We start from the raw sequence: 13,878 nt of genomic DNA on the forward strand, positions 1-13,878 counted from the left end.
AAGGCGACTGAATCATCAAACATATCACTGTACAATCGCTACTTCGTATTTCGGTACAAACGCTAATGTCCTATCCCACCCGCGACCCAATTGTTCCAATTCGGATCTCCAGGCGGCGGGAACAGTCCTCTATCTTCAGGCTGTTGCTGCTGATCTTGTTGCTGAGCATCTTGCTGAGGCGGCTGTTGCGCCTGAACTGGCTGCGCTGCTGCAGCTTCTCGTCGTCGGCGTTCAATTTCTCGAGCACGCTGCTGGCGATACCAGAAGAGTCCCGCCAAAGCGGCGAGAAGGCCACCAATGAGGAGCGTCTCTAGAATATCGTCGTCGAGCTCACCATCTGCATCCCAGTACTCGTCTCCACCTGGCATCGGCTCTGTGCCGTCCCAATCATCTGCCTCGTAACCTTCGTAATCTTGGTAGTAAGCAGCATCTGCCTCAAGAAAATCGTTGAGCCATTCCGCGAAACTTCTCCTCTTCTTCGTTTGCTGTTCGTCTTCAATGCCGTGCACAGTGCCGCCTGTTATGCCGTTCCACCATGAACGCCATCGAAGTTTGAACAGGCTGAGTTTGACAGGCAAGTATGCTTCGCGATTTGTCTCCAATGCTTGATCGTAGAAGCGCTTGGCGAGGTGGAAGTCTTGCTCGATGCCGATGCCGTTCTCATGCATCCAACCCAAGTTCCACATGGCTTGCGCAGACTGGAGCGTTTCTGCTGCAGCTTGATAGCACTGTGCTGCTTTCTCAGCCGACACAGCAGTTCCGAGGCCCGCTAGATAGTAGTCGCCCATCTTGACAAGAGCATCGATGTTCTGCTGCTTCGCAGATCGAGTCCAGTGAATGAGAGCAAGTGCTGCGTCTCCAATTGCTTGCTTGGTGTTGCTGGCTGACGACGACAGCCAGTTGAGCGGGCTCCACCGCGGTTTCGTCTGCGATTGATCAAGCAGCCATGCGACGTTGGCTTGGGAGTTTTCGCTGCCTTGCTCCGCAGCCATAAGATATGGCATGAAGGCCTTGCCCAGTTCGCCATCATCATATGCTTCGACTGCTTCACTGAGACCACTCCAGATGGCCTCGGCCTTCTCAACAACGATCTTGTAGTACACGGCCGCGCTACCGCAGGACTTGTCACGACCAATGCCCTTGTGGTTCATCTCGGCGAGATAGTAGAATGCCTCGATGTGACTGTTCCGCGCAGCCAGTTCAAAGTATTTGGCTGCTACTATAGTATCACCTTGGTCAAGGAAGATAGTCCCAAGATGGGTTTGAGCGACTGCAAGATCCTGGTCGGCAGCGGCAGAGAACAGGTCAGCAGCTTTCACGATGTTCTGCTCGACGCCGTAGCCTTCAAAGTACATCACTCCCAGCATGTACTGGCAAAGAGCATCGCCATTGGCCAGCCCGCGGTTGAACCATACCTTGGCCTTTGCAAAGTCCTGCTTAGTGCCTTCGCCGCGGAGGAACATTCGCCCCAAATAGCCGGCGGCCTTACTGGCGAGTCGCTCTGTGCTGTGAGACACATCTTTCTTGACCTTGTTGTTTGCGGTCCAGTATTCGCGAGCGACGTCCATGAAGTATTGCTTTGCCACCTTGGGATCACGCTTCAAGCCTCGTGTACCATCATAGTGAAGCCTCGCTAGCCCGAATGTCGCCTTGAGGTCACCCTTTGAGGATTGAAGGTGTAGGTACTCCAGGACGTCTTCCACATCTGCGTAGGCATCACTGGTTGGGCCACCCTGCTTTGCGTTTTGTCCAGCGGAAGCCACACTCGCCCCTTCGCCGTAGACACCGCCCTCCTCGTCTGCTATTCTCCAAGCATCTCTGACCAGAGAATGTCCTCCAGGTGGTCCGGAACGATAGTAGCGAACAGCTTTGTCTGCAACCTTCTTGTACCACAGTACTGCCTCTTCGCAATTCTTCGGCGTTGCTATCCCCGACATGTGTCTATATCCGAGTGTCATCTGCGATCGTGTGTTGCCTTGCTCTGCAGCGAAAGTGTGGTATAACATGCTCTTTGCCTGATCCATGGGTACGGAAGGTGCCAATCCCGTTGCATAGATGAATCCAACCATGTACTGCGCAGTGCTGTTTCCATTCATGTCTGCAAGTTGTTTGTATCGCCTGAAAGCGATGTCGTAGTTGACGGGGTGAGAGTGGTTTCCATGAAAGTTGAGTTCGGCAAGCAGGTAAATGGCATCGGGGTCGTTGTCTTTGGCTGCATCCTCGAGCATCGTGATGGCCCTCGAAAGTGGCTGGGCGAGTTTGACAGGTTGCTCTTGAGTCGCTGTTGTCACAAGGTTCGTATGCTTCGGCGCATTCATGAAGAGCAGGTCAAAGGCCTCTTTTGCGTAGTAGACGGCATATCCGAAGAATCCCTTTGGCTTGCTAACGAATTGTTGCAACTTCGAGCCGGTCGGTGGCTTAACTTTGCGTAGGAGAGACACAGCTTCTAGGACATCGTTCCTCCATTCGTGTTGCTGTTCCACCACAATGTCCTCCTCATCGTTCAATGCCTCGATGTAATCGCTAAGTGGACGGGCGCGTTCCAGTGGCGGCAGTCGATCGTCGACATCGTCGGTGTCTGCTATCACGTCTCGCGCGAAGGTGAAGGCCAAGCAAATGCATAATACTGGAGAAGTGTGAGCTGTGTTCCGATGCCTCAAGTGGGACGTGGCTTACAGAGCAAGAATGGAAGAACCGGTCGCCGCATGGTGGGCAGCGGTGGGTGGTGGGCTCGGACCAGATATCGGTGTCGCCTGTCAGAGGCGGTAATTATAGCTACCGCATCGCTCGCTCCAGTTCTGTACGGCGTCGTTGTTGCCAGCTGTTTGTCCACGAGCGTTGCATCACTGATGCCGGCCGCGTCGGTAACAAGCTCGCGTGGCAGTGGCGCTCGCCTGTTCCCGCTTGCCGCTTGCCGCCTGCCACCAATGCCTGTCGCGCAACGGCACTTCACTTCCAGCGCGACTTTCCCAGCTCTGCTCTCACGACATCATTGGGATGGACACACGGCAACAAGATGTCTGTGCCGATAGCGGCACCTGGAATCAACGAGAATTGTCATTTTTGGCGTCTGCCTGCTGAGCTAAGGATCAATATCTACGAACTTGTCTACGCCGACTGCTTCAGTCCTCATCCCATCAGGCTCGCAGATCCTGTTCCTCCAACTCAATCCAAAAGTCTGCTACTGACTTGCCGAGATCTCTACCATGATGCTCGATCGCTTCATGTCCGAGCCCATCGCGAGTACTTCAAGAACAACTCCTTTGTCATCACACATTCATCCTTCCTACCAGGAGGGCTACTGATGCGTCGACAAAGGTATCAGTGCCACAATCTCAGGACACGAAATCTTGATGAAATCCAGAATCTTTTTCTATGGTGCAGGTTCGGGCTATATACTGTCACTTTGCGAATGCTCAACAATGCTGGCGACTGGAGAGTAGTCCATGTGGTCGGAGCCAATTCGCGCGATCAAACCGCGCGTTACGAAGCGAGTGATGAAATGTTCTTTTTCCGTTATCAAGAAACGGACGATGATGATCTGAGCACCTACCTTGGAATGCACGCATTCAATAGGATAGCGTACCCCGAGAGATTTTGGCCTGGACTCACGTATCCTCGTAGTCACTGGATCGAGCTTCTGACGGCCTACGGGGCCTCTGAACTAGACTTTGGATCACGTCGTCTTGAGTTAGAACAGCTTCATGGCAGGGCAGACGCAGTGTAATTATTTCTTGGCTGGAGCCTTTTACAGAGCAACGACAGGGGAACTCGGGAATTTCAAACAATTCTGGCGTCAGCCATGCGAGTATCTGGAATCTTCTTTCAGCACCTCCAGGTCGGCACTCACGCCGCCTTCGCAACCATTTCGCGTGGCAATCGACAATGCAGTGACACCGCAGGCGGACTTAGGCCCTTGCTGCTGTATCTCTTCCCTCGTATCAGACAGCAGCTGTTTCTCATCAGCCTCTGGAGGAGGACTGTTCACTCGTCCGGCACACCGGATTGTCTACACCTGCCTGAATCTGTCGAGTCTTCTCAAGACATCTTCCAAACGTACGCGCCGCAACATGATCTCGACTTCACGATCCATCGATCTGAACTCATCATCCATGTAGAGACGAGCTTCCATCCCGCTCTTGTCTTGCATCTCTTGAAGCCAAGTGTCGGCGACCTCACTAGAGAGAACGCGGGGACAGTGGAGGCCATACTCAGTGTGGCCCTTCCAATGGGCTTCAAAATTCGACTTCAGCTTGATTGATGCCTTGCAAATGCCCTTTTCATCCAAGAACATGGACTCCCTAACACACTTGAACACCTTCTCCCTCTCAGTGCAAAGCAGGACGACGGTCACATCTGTGATGTCGCGCCGGTGGCGTAACAACGTCTGATATTCCGGAGAATCATCCCATACAGCCCGCCGTCTGCGGGTCTCATTATATTTCTCATTATATTCTTGGCTGGTGATAGTGATCTGGAAGGGCGAAGTTGTCCAGTAGGCGCGGTAGGCATCCTGGTACAGACCGCGAGCTTCGGAGTTGATCTTCTTGCAAGTCAAAAGCAGAGACTTGGTTGGCGGAGATGGGCATTCGAGATCGACGACTTGCTCGATGTTCGTGAATGACAACTCCCATATCTTGTTGCGCATTTCGCCCGGTAGCTTGTTGAAGATGTGACACCCTTCGACAGGGATGCTGGGGTCGACTTTCTTCAAGGCAGCCATTTTGGCTGATCTGATCAGTGTCAGTGACTAGCGCGCTGCCCGAAAACTCGTGGAATCACACTCACAAGACTTCGAGACAGTGCGGAGTATTTGAGGTAGTCCGTGCCTCTCCTACCGCGAGGGTCGACAGGCCACCAGGTCGAGATGCAAGTGCGGGCGGCACGGAAAGACGCGCAGCGAAGTCGTGTCGCTCTGTTTGTTTGCAAAAGGCCGTGGGTCCCAGTCGTCACTCACTTTCAGCAATGACTCAGCAACAAGGGTCGAAGAAGCACGTGCAATCTCATGTGAAAGCTGCACTGACCTTCCAAACAAATCCAGCTTCCTTGCCTTCCAGCTTTGGTAGAACTTCAGCAACAAACAATAAAGCGCACGCCTGAACGGCGCGGCAGTCGCGAAGATGGCAAAGTAAGAATTTCCGTTACATATTCGGCCGAGCGCACTGCTAACAGCCATCAGCAGAGTCGAGTCGGAATGCCTCTTCCTCGACATGCTGCCGGCGGGAATGCGCAACAATATCTACGAACTCGTCTACGCCAACGATACCTCCGAGGACAACGAGATCGACCTCCTGACCGCTGAGCCTCCGAGCAATGCTCTCATCCTCACCTGTCGCCAAATCCGCGATGAAGCTGCTGGAACCTACAAGTCGAGCTATCGCGAGTTCTGGTCTCAGTCTACATTCAGCCTCCCCTATGCTCAGTTGAGGAATGATTGCCAGCGCCGTCTCCAGCGTCATCGCTCTGAAGACCTTCATCACATCGCTCAATTCCAGATTAGCATGAAAGCTGCCGCTCTTGGCGGGTCAAAGCGCGCACCTACCATCCCACTCTATTACAGACTAGTCCGCCCGAATGTCTGGTACGCCTATCACAAGATCTAAGGAGAGAAGCTCATCAAAAGGTACTGGTACTACACTGCTGTGAGACCTGGGCAACACTCATGGAAGATGTTTTGGTCTGAGAAAAGCCTGAACATGTGGCTTGAAGTTGTACCATCGAGTGGTCGTAGCGATCTTGTATCCCAGATCGGGTACTTCATCTCGGGGTAAGCAAGCACTAGGGTCTCTTTTCCATCTGAGATCTGGCAACAAGTTCCCGATGACAGAGGCACTGACACCACATGAGTAAGCTTCAACAAATAGATCATTTCGACTGCAAGCGGAGATGATTAGGGGCTGTCGCACGCTCTGTACCACGCTGAGGCATCAACGGGGTTTGACTGGTGAGGCATAGATAGAACGGTTTCCTAAAGTCGAAAACAATGAAATTGAATGCCTCTTCGCCAGCATCGCCCATTCCCTCAGTTTTCATTTACTGCGTCGTGAAGTTCGACAGCCACGGGTGCATGCTTGCAATCTTTTGCGTGATTGGCGATATTAGTGTGGCTCCTTGATAGATGCGAAAGAATACTGTCGCCATATAGCACTGCGCCACGGCGTCCAGGATTAGAGTGAAGGCTCGGACGGCAGCACAAATTGTGCACATGAGAAGGTGGCAGGCCATTCAGAGATATCTTGCAAGGAGAAAATAGAAGACGAAAGTTGATGAAAAAAAAAATCGTTCCTCTGAGTTACCCAGTATCATATGCTCTCCTCAATTCCTGGTCGTGGTATTCAACATGAAGATTTATCATTCATCACATACATATATCATAAACCCTTTACCCATCTACCATAGCACCATCCACCCCATCGCATCGCACCAGTAAGGCCTCTAGTGAGGGCAAACCAAACTATGCGTACCCGCAACAGGTCGGAACCCATCCCCATTAACCCGACTCTTCTGATAACAATACCCATTACCCGCATTATACTGCGCAGTCACACACTGCACATTCTGACTACAGAGCACCGCACACTGCGCATAGCTACCAGTATAAGTTCCACTCAAATCATTGCCAGGAGAGTCAGTATCGCATTGGACAGTGCAGCCGCTGACATTGATGTTGGAAGTACAACCGCTGCCGCGGTCGTAGGTGTTGGTTCCTGGGACGAGGGAGAGTTGGTTGGGGGAGTTCTTGAGGTAGCAGAAGCCGTTGCCGGTGTTGTATTGGGATGTTACGCAGGTGGAGTCTGCGGCGCAGGCGGCGGCGCAGCCGGAGGGGGTGGTGCGGACTGGGTTGCCGAAGTTGTTGCCTTTGAGGAGGAATTAGTTTTGCTTTTTGATGATTGTTGTTATGTGAAGAGTGGATGACTAACCTGCTCGGTCGACATCGCATTGGGTTGTGAAGAGTTGGCCATCGATGGTCGTTTGGCCTGCTCGGCAGTCGGAACGCTTGAGAACCGCTGCGTCGCTAGCGACCAGGAGGCATGCCAGAAGGCTGATGGACTTGAGGTACTGCATGGTTGCCTGAGTCGAAGTTCTTGGGTGTGGCAGAAGACGGTTCTTGTAGCTTCGTAGTTCTGTTTCAGATGCTGATGATGATCATGAACAAACGGGCAGAGCATCCCATTCATATACCATTGCCGTCTCTCATCTCCCCAACCGCTTCTCTCCAACTTATCGCTCCCTCCGTGTCAGTGCTGCGGTCCAGAGTGTACGCCTCTCGGCCTCGTTGTCCAGGGCGTCAGGCCATGACACGGCACTCCATCCAGTGACAAGAAGACGACGCAGCCTTGTGAACGCCACCATGCCGTATTCAGCTGGCCATCCATGAGAGCTGAGAGCAGTCCAACTCGATTCGGACTCGAAAGTTCCCACTCCGATCAAGCCACACAGGACAAAGCATGACGAGCGGAGATGAAGTGGAGCTTGCACGTGCTAGCGCGCGGCAGAAAACCTTATGATTGGTATGGCGTTAGCGGGACACGCGACACGGCAGTCCAGTAGAAAGTCTATCTTCTCGCCATGATTCGAGATTGTGGCTGCCACGACGCACAAGAGATCCAGACCGTTGGCCGGAGAGGCCGAGTGCTGCTGGCCTTCCTCAGCTGGGCCGATACTGGAAACTCTGAAGAGAGGGCTTGATCTAAAACTTGCCTTTGGTCGTTTTGGTATGCTGCACGAATGCGAGGCGGTCAGCTGTGGAGAGGATTCTTCGCAGTCGATGCCACGTGTGAGATGTCTTCTGCGAACGGACGCGCACGCATCGATCAGCTCCCGCAAGACTTTTGACAAGACATCGGTCCCGAAATCAGGGCGATCAAGCGAACGGAAGCATGGGCCGTCGGCCTTTCATCGAACGAACTTGATTTTCCCAATAATGTCGTCCTGTATACTTTTTGGGCAGACGCCGCACTCACACTTCTGGCGGCGTGACAGCGCACTGCTCTTCGGCTCCATGAGCTGCTCTTTCAGCTCAGCTGAGCAGACCGCCTCGTGGCATTAGCCTACCAACGACGCCTCTCCTCATCACCATAGCCGGAGCTTCCACCATAGCCTCCTCCTCCTCCCCCATAACCGCCCTCGTCACGTCGGCCGTATTCATCGTCGCCGCCACGTCTACCGCCATACTCTTCGCGTTGGCCATACGATCCACCGCCGGACTCATCACGCCCTCCACCATATTCCTGTCTCTGGCCATAGCCGCCGCCGCCGTACGAGTCCCCACCATAGCTTTGCTGCTGCTGGCGACCATACTCGTTACCGCCGCCGTAGCTCGACTGTGACTCGTATCGGCTTTCCGAGCTGTACTCTTGCCTCGAGTAGCTGCTGGACGACTGCTGCGAGTACTCCTCGCGCTGGTACCCACCACCATACTGCTGCTGGCCGCTGCCACGCTTGTACTCATTGGAGTCACGCTTGTGGCTGCCAGAGCGACGCCGGGACCCAGATCGCTTGCGCTCACGGCTACCGCTGCGATCCCTGCCGCCATAGCCGGACTGCTCGCGCTCCTTCTTACGACGCTTCTCCTCCTTCTTGCGCTGCTTCTTCTGCTTCTTCTCCCAGTCATCATCGTCGTTGCTGTCGTCGTCATCCTCGCTGTCATCTTTCTTGTTGCCATAACGTGTTTCCTGGTGCTGGTAGGATCGCCCGTCACTGGTCACACGCTGGTGCTGAATTTCTTGCTGATAGCCACCGCCTGGCTGCTCGTAGCGCCGCTCGCTGCGCTGTTCGTAGCCACCTTCACGCGTGGGGCGAGTCTCCGTGCGCTGCTCAAAACCGTACCCAGTATTTCCTTGGCGACCGTCTTGTTCGTAGCGCTGGTATCTCTCCTCGTGGCCGCCGCTCTGGTAAGAAGTCTGCTCGTACGAGGCTTGTCCATATCGCTCTTCTTGTCTGCCACTGCCATAGCCACTCGAAGGTCGGTGGGCGGCTTCTGTGACGCGAGAAGTGTACGAGTTGTCATCGTTGTAGCCACTGCTCTCGTACTTCTTCTTATCGGCCTTCTTGTCACTGCCGAATGCGCCACCAAGGAGGCCTGCGCCGACAGCGCCCGCCAGACCGCCCACAACAGAGCCGAGCGCGCCACCGCCGACAGCCTCTCCGACTGCATCACCAATCTTGTTGGCCTCGGGATTGGACTGTCTACCCTTGAAGCCAGACTGGCTCTGCTGTGCAGCGTTACCCAAGGCGCCAAGGACACCGCCAATGGCACCCGAGCTCTGGGAAGTGTTCATGTTTGGCAGTCCAAGCGGCTTGCCACATCCATGACCGTGATCGTGCACGCCCTCCTTGTGGTTGCGGCCTTGCTCAACACCGTCGCGGGACAGCTTGTTGCGCAAGTCATCCTTCTCGCGCTCGCTCTGCTCATGCCACCATCGCTCTACTTGCTCGAACATGGCACGACGTCCATCGGATGCTCCGTCCTCGCCGTAGTCGCGGAGAGCGGGGTGGTGGAACACACCGTTGACGATTCGCTCGTTGGTGCGGCGGATGTCGATGTTATCATCGTCCCAGCACGCGACGATCTGAGGGACGACCCACTTGAGCACAGCGCTTGCGACCTTGCCAGCTGGCTCGTTGAGCACATTAGAGAAGTGGTCCTTGCTGAGCATGGAGTGGGTAGGATCGGTGCAGTGATCATCTTGGAAGACATTCAGTTGCTGGGCTTTGCTGGACTCGATAATCTCGCTGGAGCCAGTCTTCAACTCCTCTTTGATCTGGCTGATGATCGGGACAACAAAAGGCGCCATGAGAGAAAAGACGAAGATGGTGACCTGGTTCTGCACTTGCTCAATCAGCTCCGGAAGAACTGGGATCTTCTCAATGGCCTCGGAGATCTGCATAACGAGGCTGTCGTGGAACTCCATCAGAGGATAGATCTGCTTGGTAATCTCCTCCATCTGTCGAGTGAACTCCTCTGGCTCTTTCGGCGAAATGTGCATGTTCTCCAAGCGCGCTGCCTGTGCGTTGGCTTGCAGTTGATCAGCCTTGCCTTTCTGGTCAGCGTCTCCGAGCAGTCCCGGTGGGAGCTTGTCGAGCAGCTCCTTAAGCAGACTCGTGTCAGCGTTCTGAGATTGCTGCATGGTGTTCTCCAGCTCGTCCAACTCGAATTGAGTCGCTTTATCAGTGAATTCTCCCATGACGGAGTGCAAGAAGTCAGTGCCACCGAAAGTGCCTGTGATGACTGGGTAGACCGGACCACGCGCTCCACGAAGCTGAATCTGAGCACGGCGACCGACGTGTGGGAAGATATCGCGCTCGCCCATTTCGATCAGGGCCAGCTCGGTGTAGTTGCTGTGTGCAGAGAAATCCTCGAGACAGTGGCAGGCAGTTCCGAGCAGACGAAGAGCCTCGTAAAAGTCCTTCTTGTCGTTGCTGTACTTGTATTGCCGACCAAGTTCAATGCAGCGCGTCAAAAGCTGGCGAACCATGCCTGACGAAGTTGTGATGCCCAGATCTTCCGAAGCGATGTAGTTCTTAAGACCGGTGCGTTCGTCAACTGAAAGCTCGCGGCGCTCATCGATGGGTCCGCGGAGGCGACGATCGTACTGTCTGGCATCTTGGTTGTCGGCGTAGTCCTTTGGGTTCTACAAGAAAAGCAATCAGTATGGCACTTGACAAGTCTGCGCGATCGAGCCGTGTCTTACATCAATGTGCTCCTCGGGCCTGTAGCAACCCAGACGCTCCTTGGTGACCTCAAACTCGCCAGTGCCGTAGCCGAAGCTCATGAAGCCCAGAATCCACAGCAGAAGACGAATCGCCTCAGCAGACACATATTTGACAGTGCCCACATCAACGGCCTGACTGTAGTCGCGCAACCAGTTGCCAAAATATGTCCGCTTCACATCAAGCTTGCTGAACTTCTTGCCGCCCATGGCGCGAGCCGTGAGGAGTGTGAGGAGGGTATCTTCAATGTCTCCATGTCGCCAATTCTGTCCCTCAATCTTACTGAGACTGGCGATGTTGCCGGCGCCGAACGCGTGGGCGTGTCCCGCGTAGAGGACAACCAGCAGTGCCACAATAGGCAGCCAATTTCGTGCCATGATGGCGGGGTGAGTCGGGGTTTCTGTCGGCGCGGGAGTGGAGGTTGCGGTGGTGTTGGATGCGAGAAGGAGGGTTGTCGTGAAGAAAGATGTGTTGAGGAGCTGCTGCTCACACCACCAGCCGCTAAGAAAAGGCGTGTTGGAGCTGGTGCAGGACTGGTTCACCGCCGTCGACAAACAATTCGCTGCCTGTGCTGCACCCTGAAACACAGCGTGGAGGGGCAAGCGCTTGATGTCACTGCCAAGACTGTCATCTTCTCCTCGCGAGGAACCATTCTTCACCCACCAAAACCCACTTTCACATGCAAAGACGAAGCGAAGACGGGGCGCATCGAATTCAAGCAAGGTCGACGAGATCTCCGGATGTCGAACACGAATTGACTTTGATGCTCAGCTCTCTCGCCCGAGCTCTGCAGCTCCATTCCGCATCCCACGATCGTCGCGCCGAGAACGCGTGGTTCAGAAGCATGATCAGACAGGGTCGTCTATGAATCCAGAGACCGAAGCAAGAAGCGCAGCGGAAAATTGATCAACTGTTCAGTATGTTTCCGGAAGCGGCGATTGTGAATTCGAAGGAGGTTGACGGTGGCCGACGACCCTGCTGAGTGGCGCCTTCGTTTGTCGATTGTTTACGTGCACTGTAGCATAACAAAGCAGGAGCAGCGGCGAGCTACCTTCATATCTTGCGTGTTCCTCTCCCGTCCTTTTCTCTTCTCTCTTCACGAACACACACACCCAGTACGCGGACCCTACGCACCAAGGCTATCGCTAATGGCACCTACGCTCGTTTTCGACATGGAACTATTCTTAAACGTCGCCCAATGGTCGTAGACCGACCCCGTCAACTGGGTTGTGTTAGTACTCATCGATATTTTCTGGTTGAGAAAGATCCATCCCCTATGGCAAAAGGAAATCAAAGCGTCTGGCCTTCCCGAGACATGGAAGAAGCACTTTGAATTGGGGATCTTTTTACTGTGGCACGCATTCATGTTTACTCTCGGGAAAAATACCGAGGCTTGTAGCTCCGCTATTCGACTCGAGTGGTAAACATCTGCGCGGTAAAAGGGGCTTAACTGCCTGTGCGGGCAGCAGTTAACGCTTGGACACTCTCAACCCGGCATTTCGAACAAGGCAACCTCTCTGGAGTCTCTGGACAGTTCGGCTGTCCACTCCGCCAGTGGGGATCCTTGCCGGAGAACAACCTCAACGTGGTGGCAAGGTGGCAACGTGCCTTTGGCGCGGCGAAGTTCTCTCTGCTCGCAGATCTCTGAAAATCATGAGCCTCTGTGAGCCACTGTTCAGGACTCTCTCTCAGGTCAGTACCTCTCAGGTTCCTGGAAACCCGAGAAAACTCTTTATTCAAGCTCGGCACGATGCTGACTTTTACCCAGATCTCGGGTTCCATGTGACTTTGCGAGCCCACCGTCATGGCGCTCTCTCACTATGGCGTCTTTCAGGATCCGCTGAAGCATTTCCGTTCTATCCAGCTCAGTCCGTCAATTTCCGCAGATCTCTGGAAAAGATGCGACTCTGTGAGCCACTGGTGGTGACAAATTTGCAGAAGATTGCTCTCCGGGACCTGCAGAAGCACATCAATTTATGCCAATCCAGTGTTCTCTTGTCACAGATCTCCGGAAGAACGAGACTCTGTGAGCCGCTGCCTCTGTTGCTCTCTCAAGGCGATGTCCTTCCACAACTGGCGGAGTCCCACCAATTCAGCTCGAGCGAGTCCTCCCACCAACACAGCTCTCCGCAATCATGAGATCTCGCGACCCACTGTTCATGAGGCTCGCTCATGGTGTTGTACTTCGAAGCCCGCGGAAGCATGGCAATCCAGCCAGCCCAGTCCTCTCCCCGACACCGCTCTCTCGAAATCATAGGACCCTTCCAGACACGATGCATGAGAGTCTTGCAAGAGTTTGTCTTCCAAGACTTGCGGAAGCATGGCAATCCAGCCAGCCCAGTCCTCTCCCCGACACCGCTCTCTCGAAATCATAGGACCCTTCCAGACACGATGCATGAGAGTCTTGCAAGAGTTTGTCTTCCAAGACTTGCGGAAGCAGGACAATACAAGTGGCGAGATCCTCTCCCAGCACAGATTTTTCGAGACAATGAACCTCTCCAAGCCACTGTTCATTACGCCTTTCCTGAATGGTGTTCTCGTGGGTCCGCAGAAGCAGACACACTCGGATAGTCTCCCCTACTTGAGCAAGTGCTCTCCTCAGCACGCCCATGATGCGTGTCTGGCCCATCTTAAGCTGTGGTCGTTTCGTGCTACACAGCAGAGCAGAGCGACAGCAGAGCGACAGCAGAACAACCGCAGAGACGGGTTGATGCCTCTTACGGCCCCACGAACAATGAGTCAATAGAATCTCCGCTCCGTTGCCGCCTTGCTGGATATTCAAGCAGAGCGACAACAATACTGGTCGATGCTCCACTCGGCTCGGTGAATATTGAAGCAATAAGCCGTCAGCCTCATCAACTCCACCTTGGACAGCGGACCAGAGAGACTGAGAAGCTCAACCAACGCTTCACGCAGTCTTGCGACTCTCGTCCTGCTTGATAGTTACCTCTATTGGCTTCGTGCTGGAAGACATACCTGGGCGACGACGAAGCTAGATCGATGCTTCACTCATCTTCACAAATCTGCAACCACTTAGTCATCAACTCCGGTGCCTTCACTGGAATGAGCACATGCACTGTACCGATCCTTCAACCGACTGGCTGTGTGCTGTACCAATGCTGGCGCAGCCTTTGACAGCTGTGGCAGATACGAAGGAAGCCTTTG

At 54.1% G+C, this 13,878-nt stretch overlaps 5 protein-coding genes across 6 annotated transcripts; 1 reads left to right on the forward strand and 4 right to left on the reverse strand.

The window, feature by feature from the left end:
• Nucleotides 1-62: 62 nt before the first annotated feature.
• Nucleotides 63-2,707, reverse strand: CKM354_000608300 (ubiquitin ligase complex subunit HRD3; the record flags this gene model as incomplete). Its single annotated transcript, XM_044801381.1, has 2 exons — nt 63-2,626; nt 2,677-2,707. The coding sequence occupies 2 exons, from the start codon at nt 2,705-2,707 to the stop codon at nt 63-65; spliced, it is 2,595 nt and encodes an 864-aa protein (XP_044657316.1).
• Nucleotides 2,708-4,009: 1,302 nt separating this feature from the next.
• On the reverse strand, nt 4,010-4,723 carry CKM354_000608400 (uncharacterized protein; the record flags this gene model as incomplete). Its single annotated transcript, XM_044801382.1, has 1 exon — nt 4,010-4,723. The coding sequence occupies one exon, from the start codon at nt 4,721-4,723 to the stop codon at nt 4,010-4,012; it is 714 nt and encodes a 237-aa protein (XP_044657317.1).
• A 397-nt stretch (nt 4,724-5,120) lies between these two features.
• On the forward strand, nt 5,121-5,603 carry CKM354_000608500 (uncharacterized protein; the record flags this gene model as incomplete). 2 transcript variants are annotated; one of them, XM_044801383.1, is made up of 2 exons in its annotated part: nt 5,121-5,128; nt 5,183-5,603. In XM_044801383.1, the coding sequence occupies 2 exons, from the start codon at nt 5,121-5,123 to the stop codon at nt 5,601-5,603; spliced, it is 429 nt and encodes a 142-aa protein (XP_044657318.1). The 2 variants fall into 2 exon arrangements, with proteins under 2 accessions (XP_044657318.1, XP_044657319.1); XM_044801384.1 differs by lacking the exon at nt 5,121-5,128 and having other exon boundaries at nt 5,226-5,603.
• An 832-nt stretch (nt 5,604-6,435) lies between these two features.
• On the reverse strand, nt 6,436-7,065 carry CKM354_000608600 (uncharacterized protein; the record flags this gene model as incomplete). Its single annotated transcript, XM_044801385.1, has 2 exons — nt 6,436-6,857; nt 6,921-7,065. 2 exons carry the CDS (start codon nt 7,063-7,065, stop codon nt 6,436-6,438), a joined length of 567 nt encoding a protein of 188 aa, XP_044657320.1.
• A 986-nt stretch (nt 7,066-8,051) lies between these two features.
• Nucleotides 8,052-11,090, reverse strand: CKM354_000608700 (uncharacterized protein; the record flags this gene model as incomplete). Its single annotated transcript, XM_044801386.1, has 2 exons — nt 8,052-10,634; nt 10,695-11,090. The coding sequence occupies 2 exons, from the start codon at nt 11,088-11,090 to the stop codon at nt 8,052-8,054; spliced, it is 2,979 nt and encodes a 992-aa protein (XP_044657321.1).
• Nucleotides 11,091-13,878: the final 2,788 nt, after the last annotated feature.

The sequence above is a fragment of the Cercospora kikuchii genome (genome assembly GCF_019650295.1).
Source record: "Cercospora kikuchii DNA, contig_00003, whole genome shotgun sequence".
Classification (NCBI taxonomy): Eukaryota; Fungi; Ascomycota; class Dothideomycetes; order Mycosphaerellales; family Mycosphaerellaceae; genus Cercospora; species Cercospora kikuchii.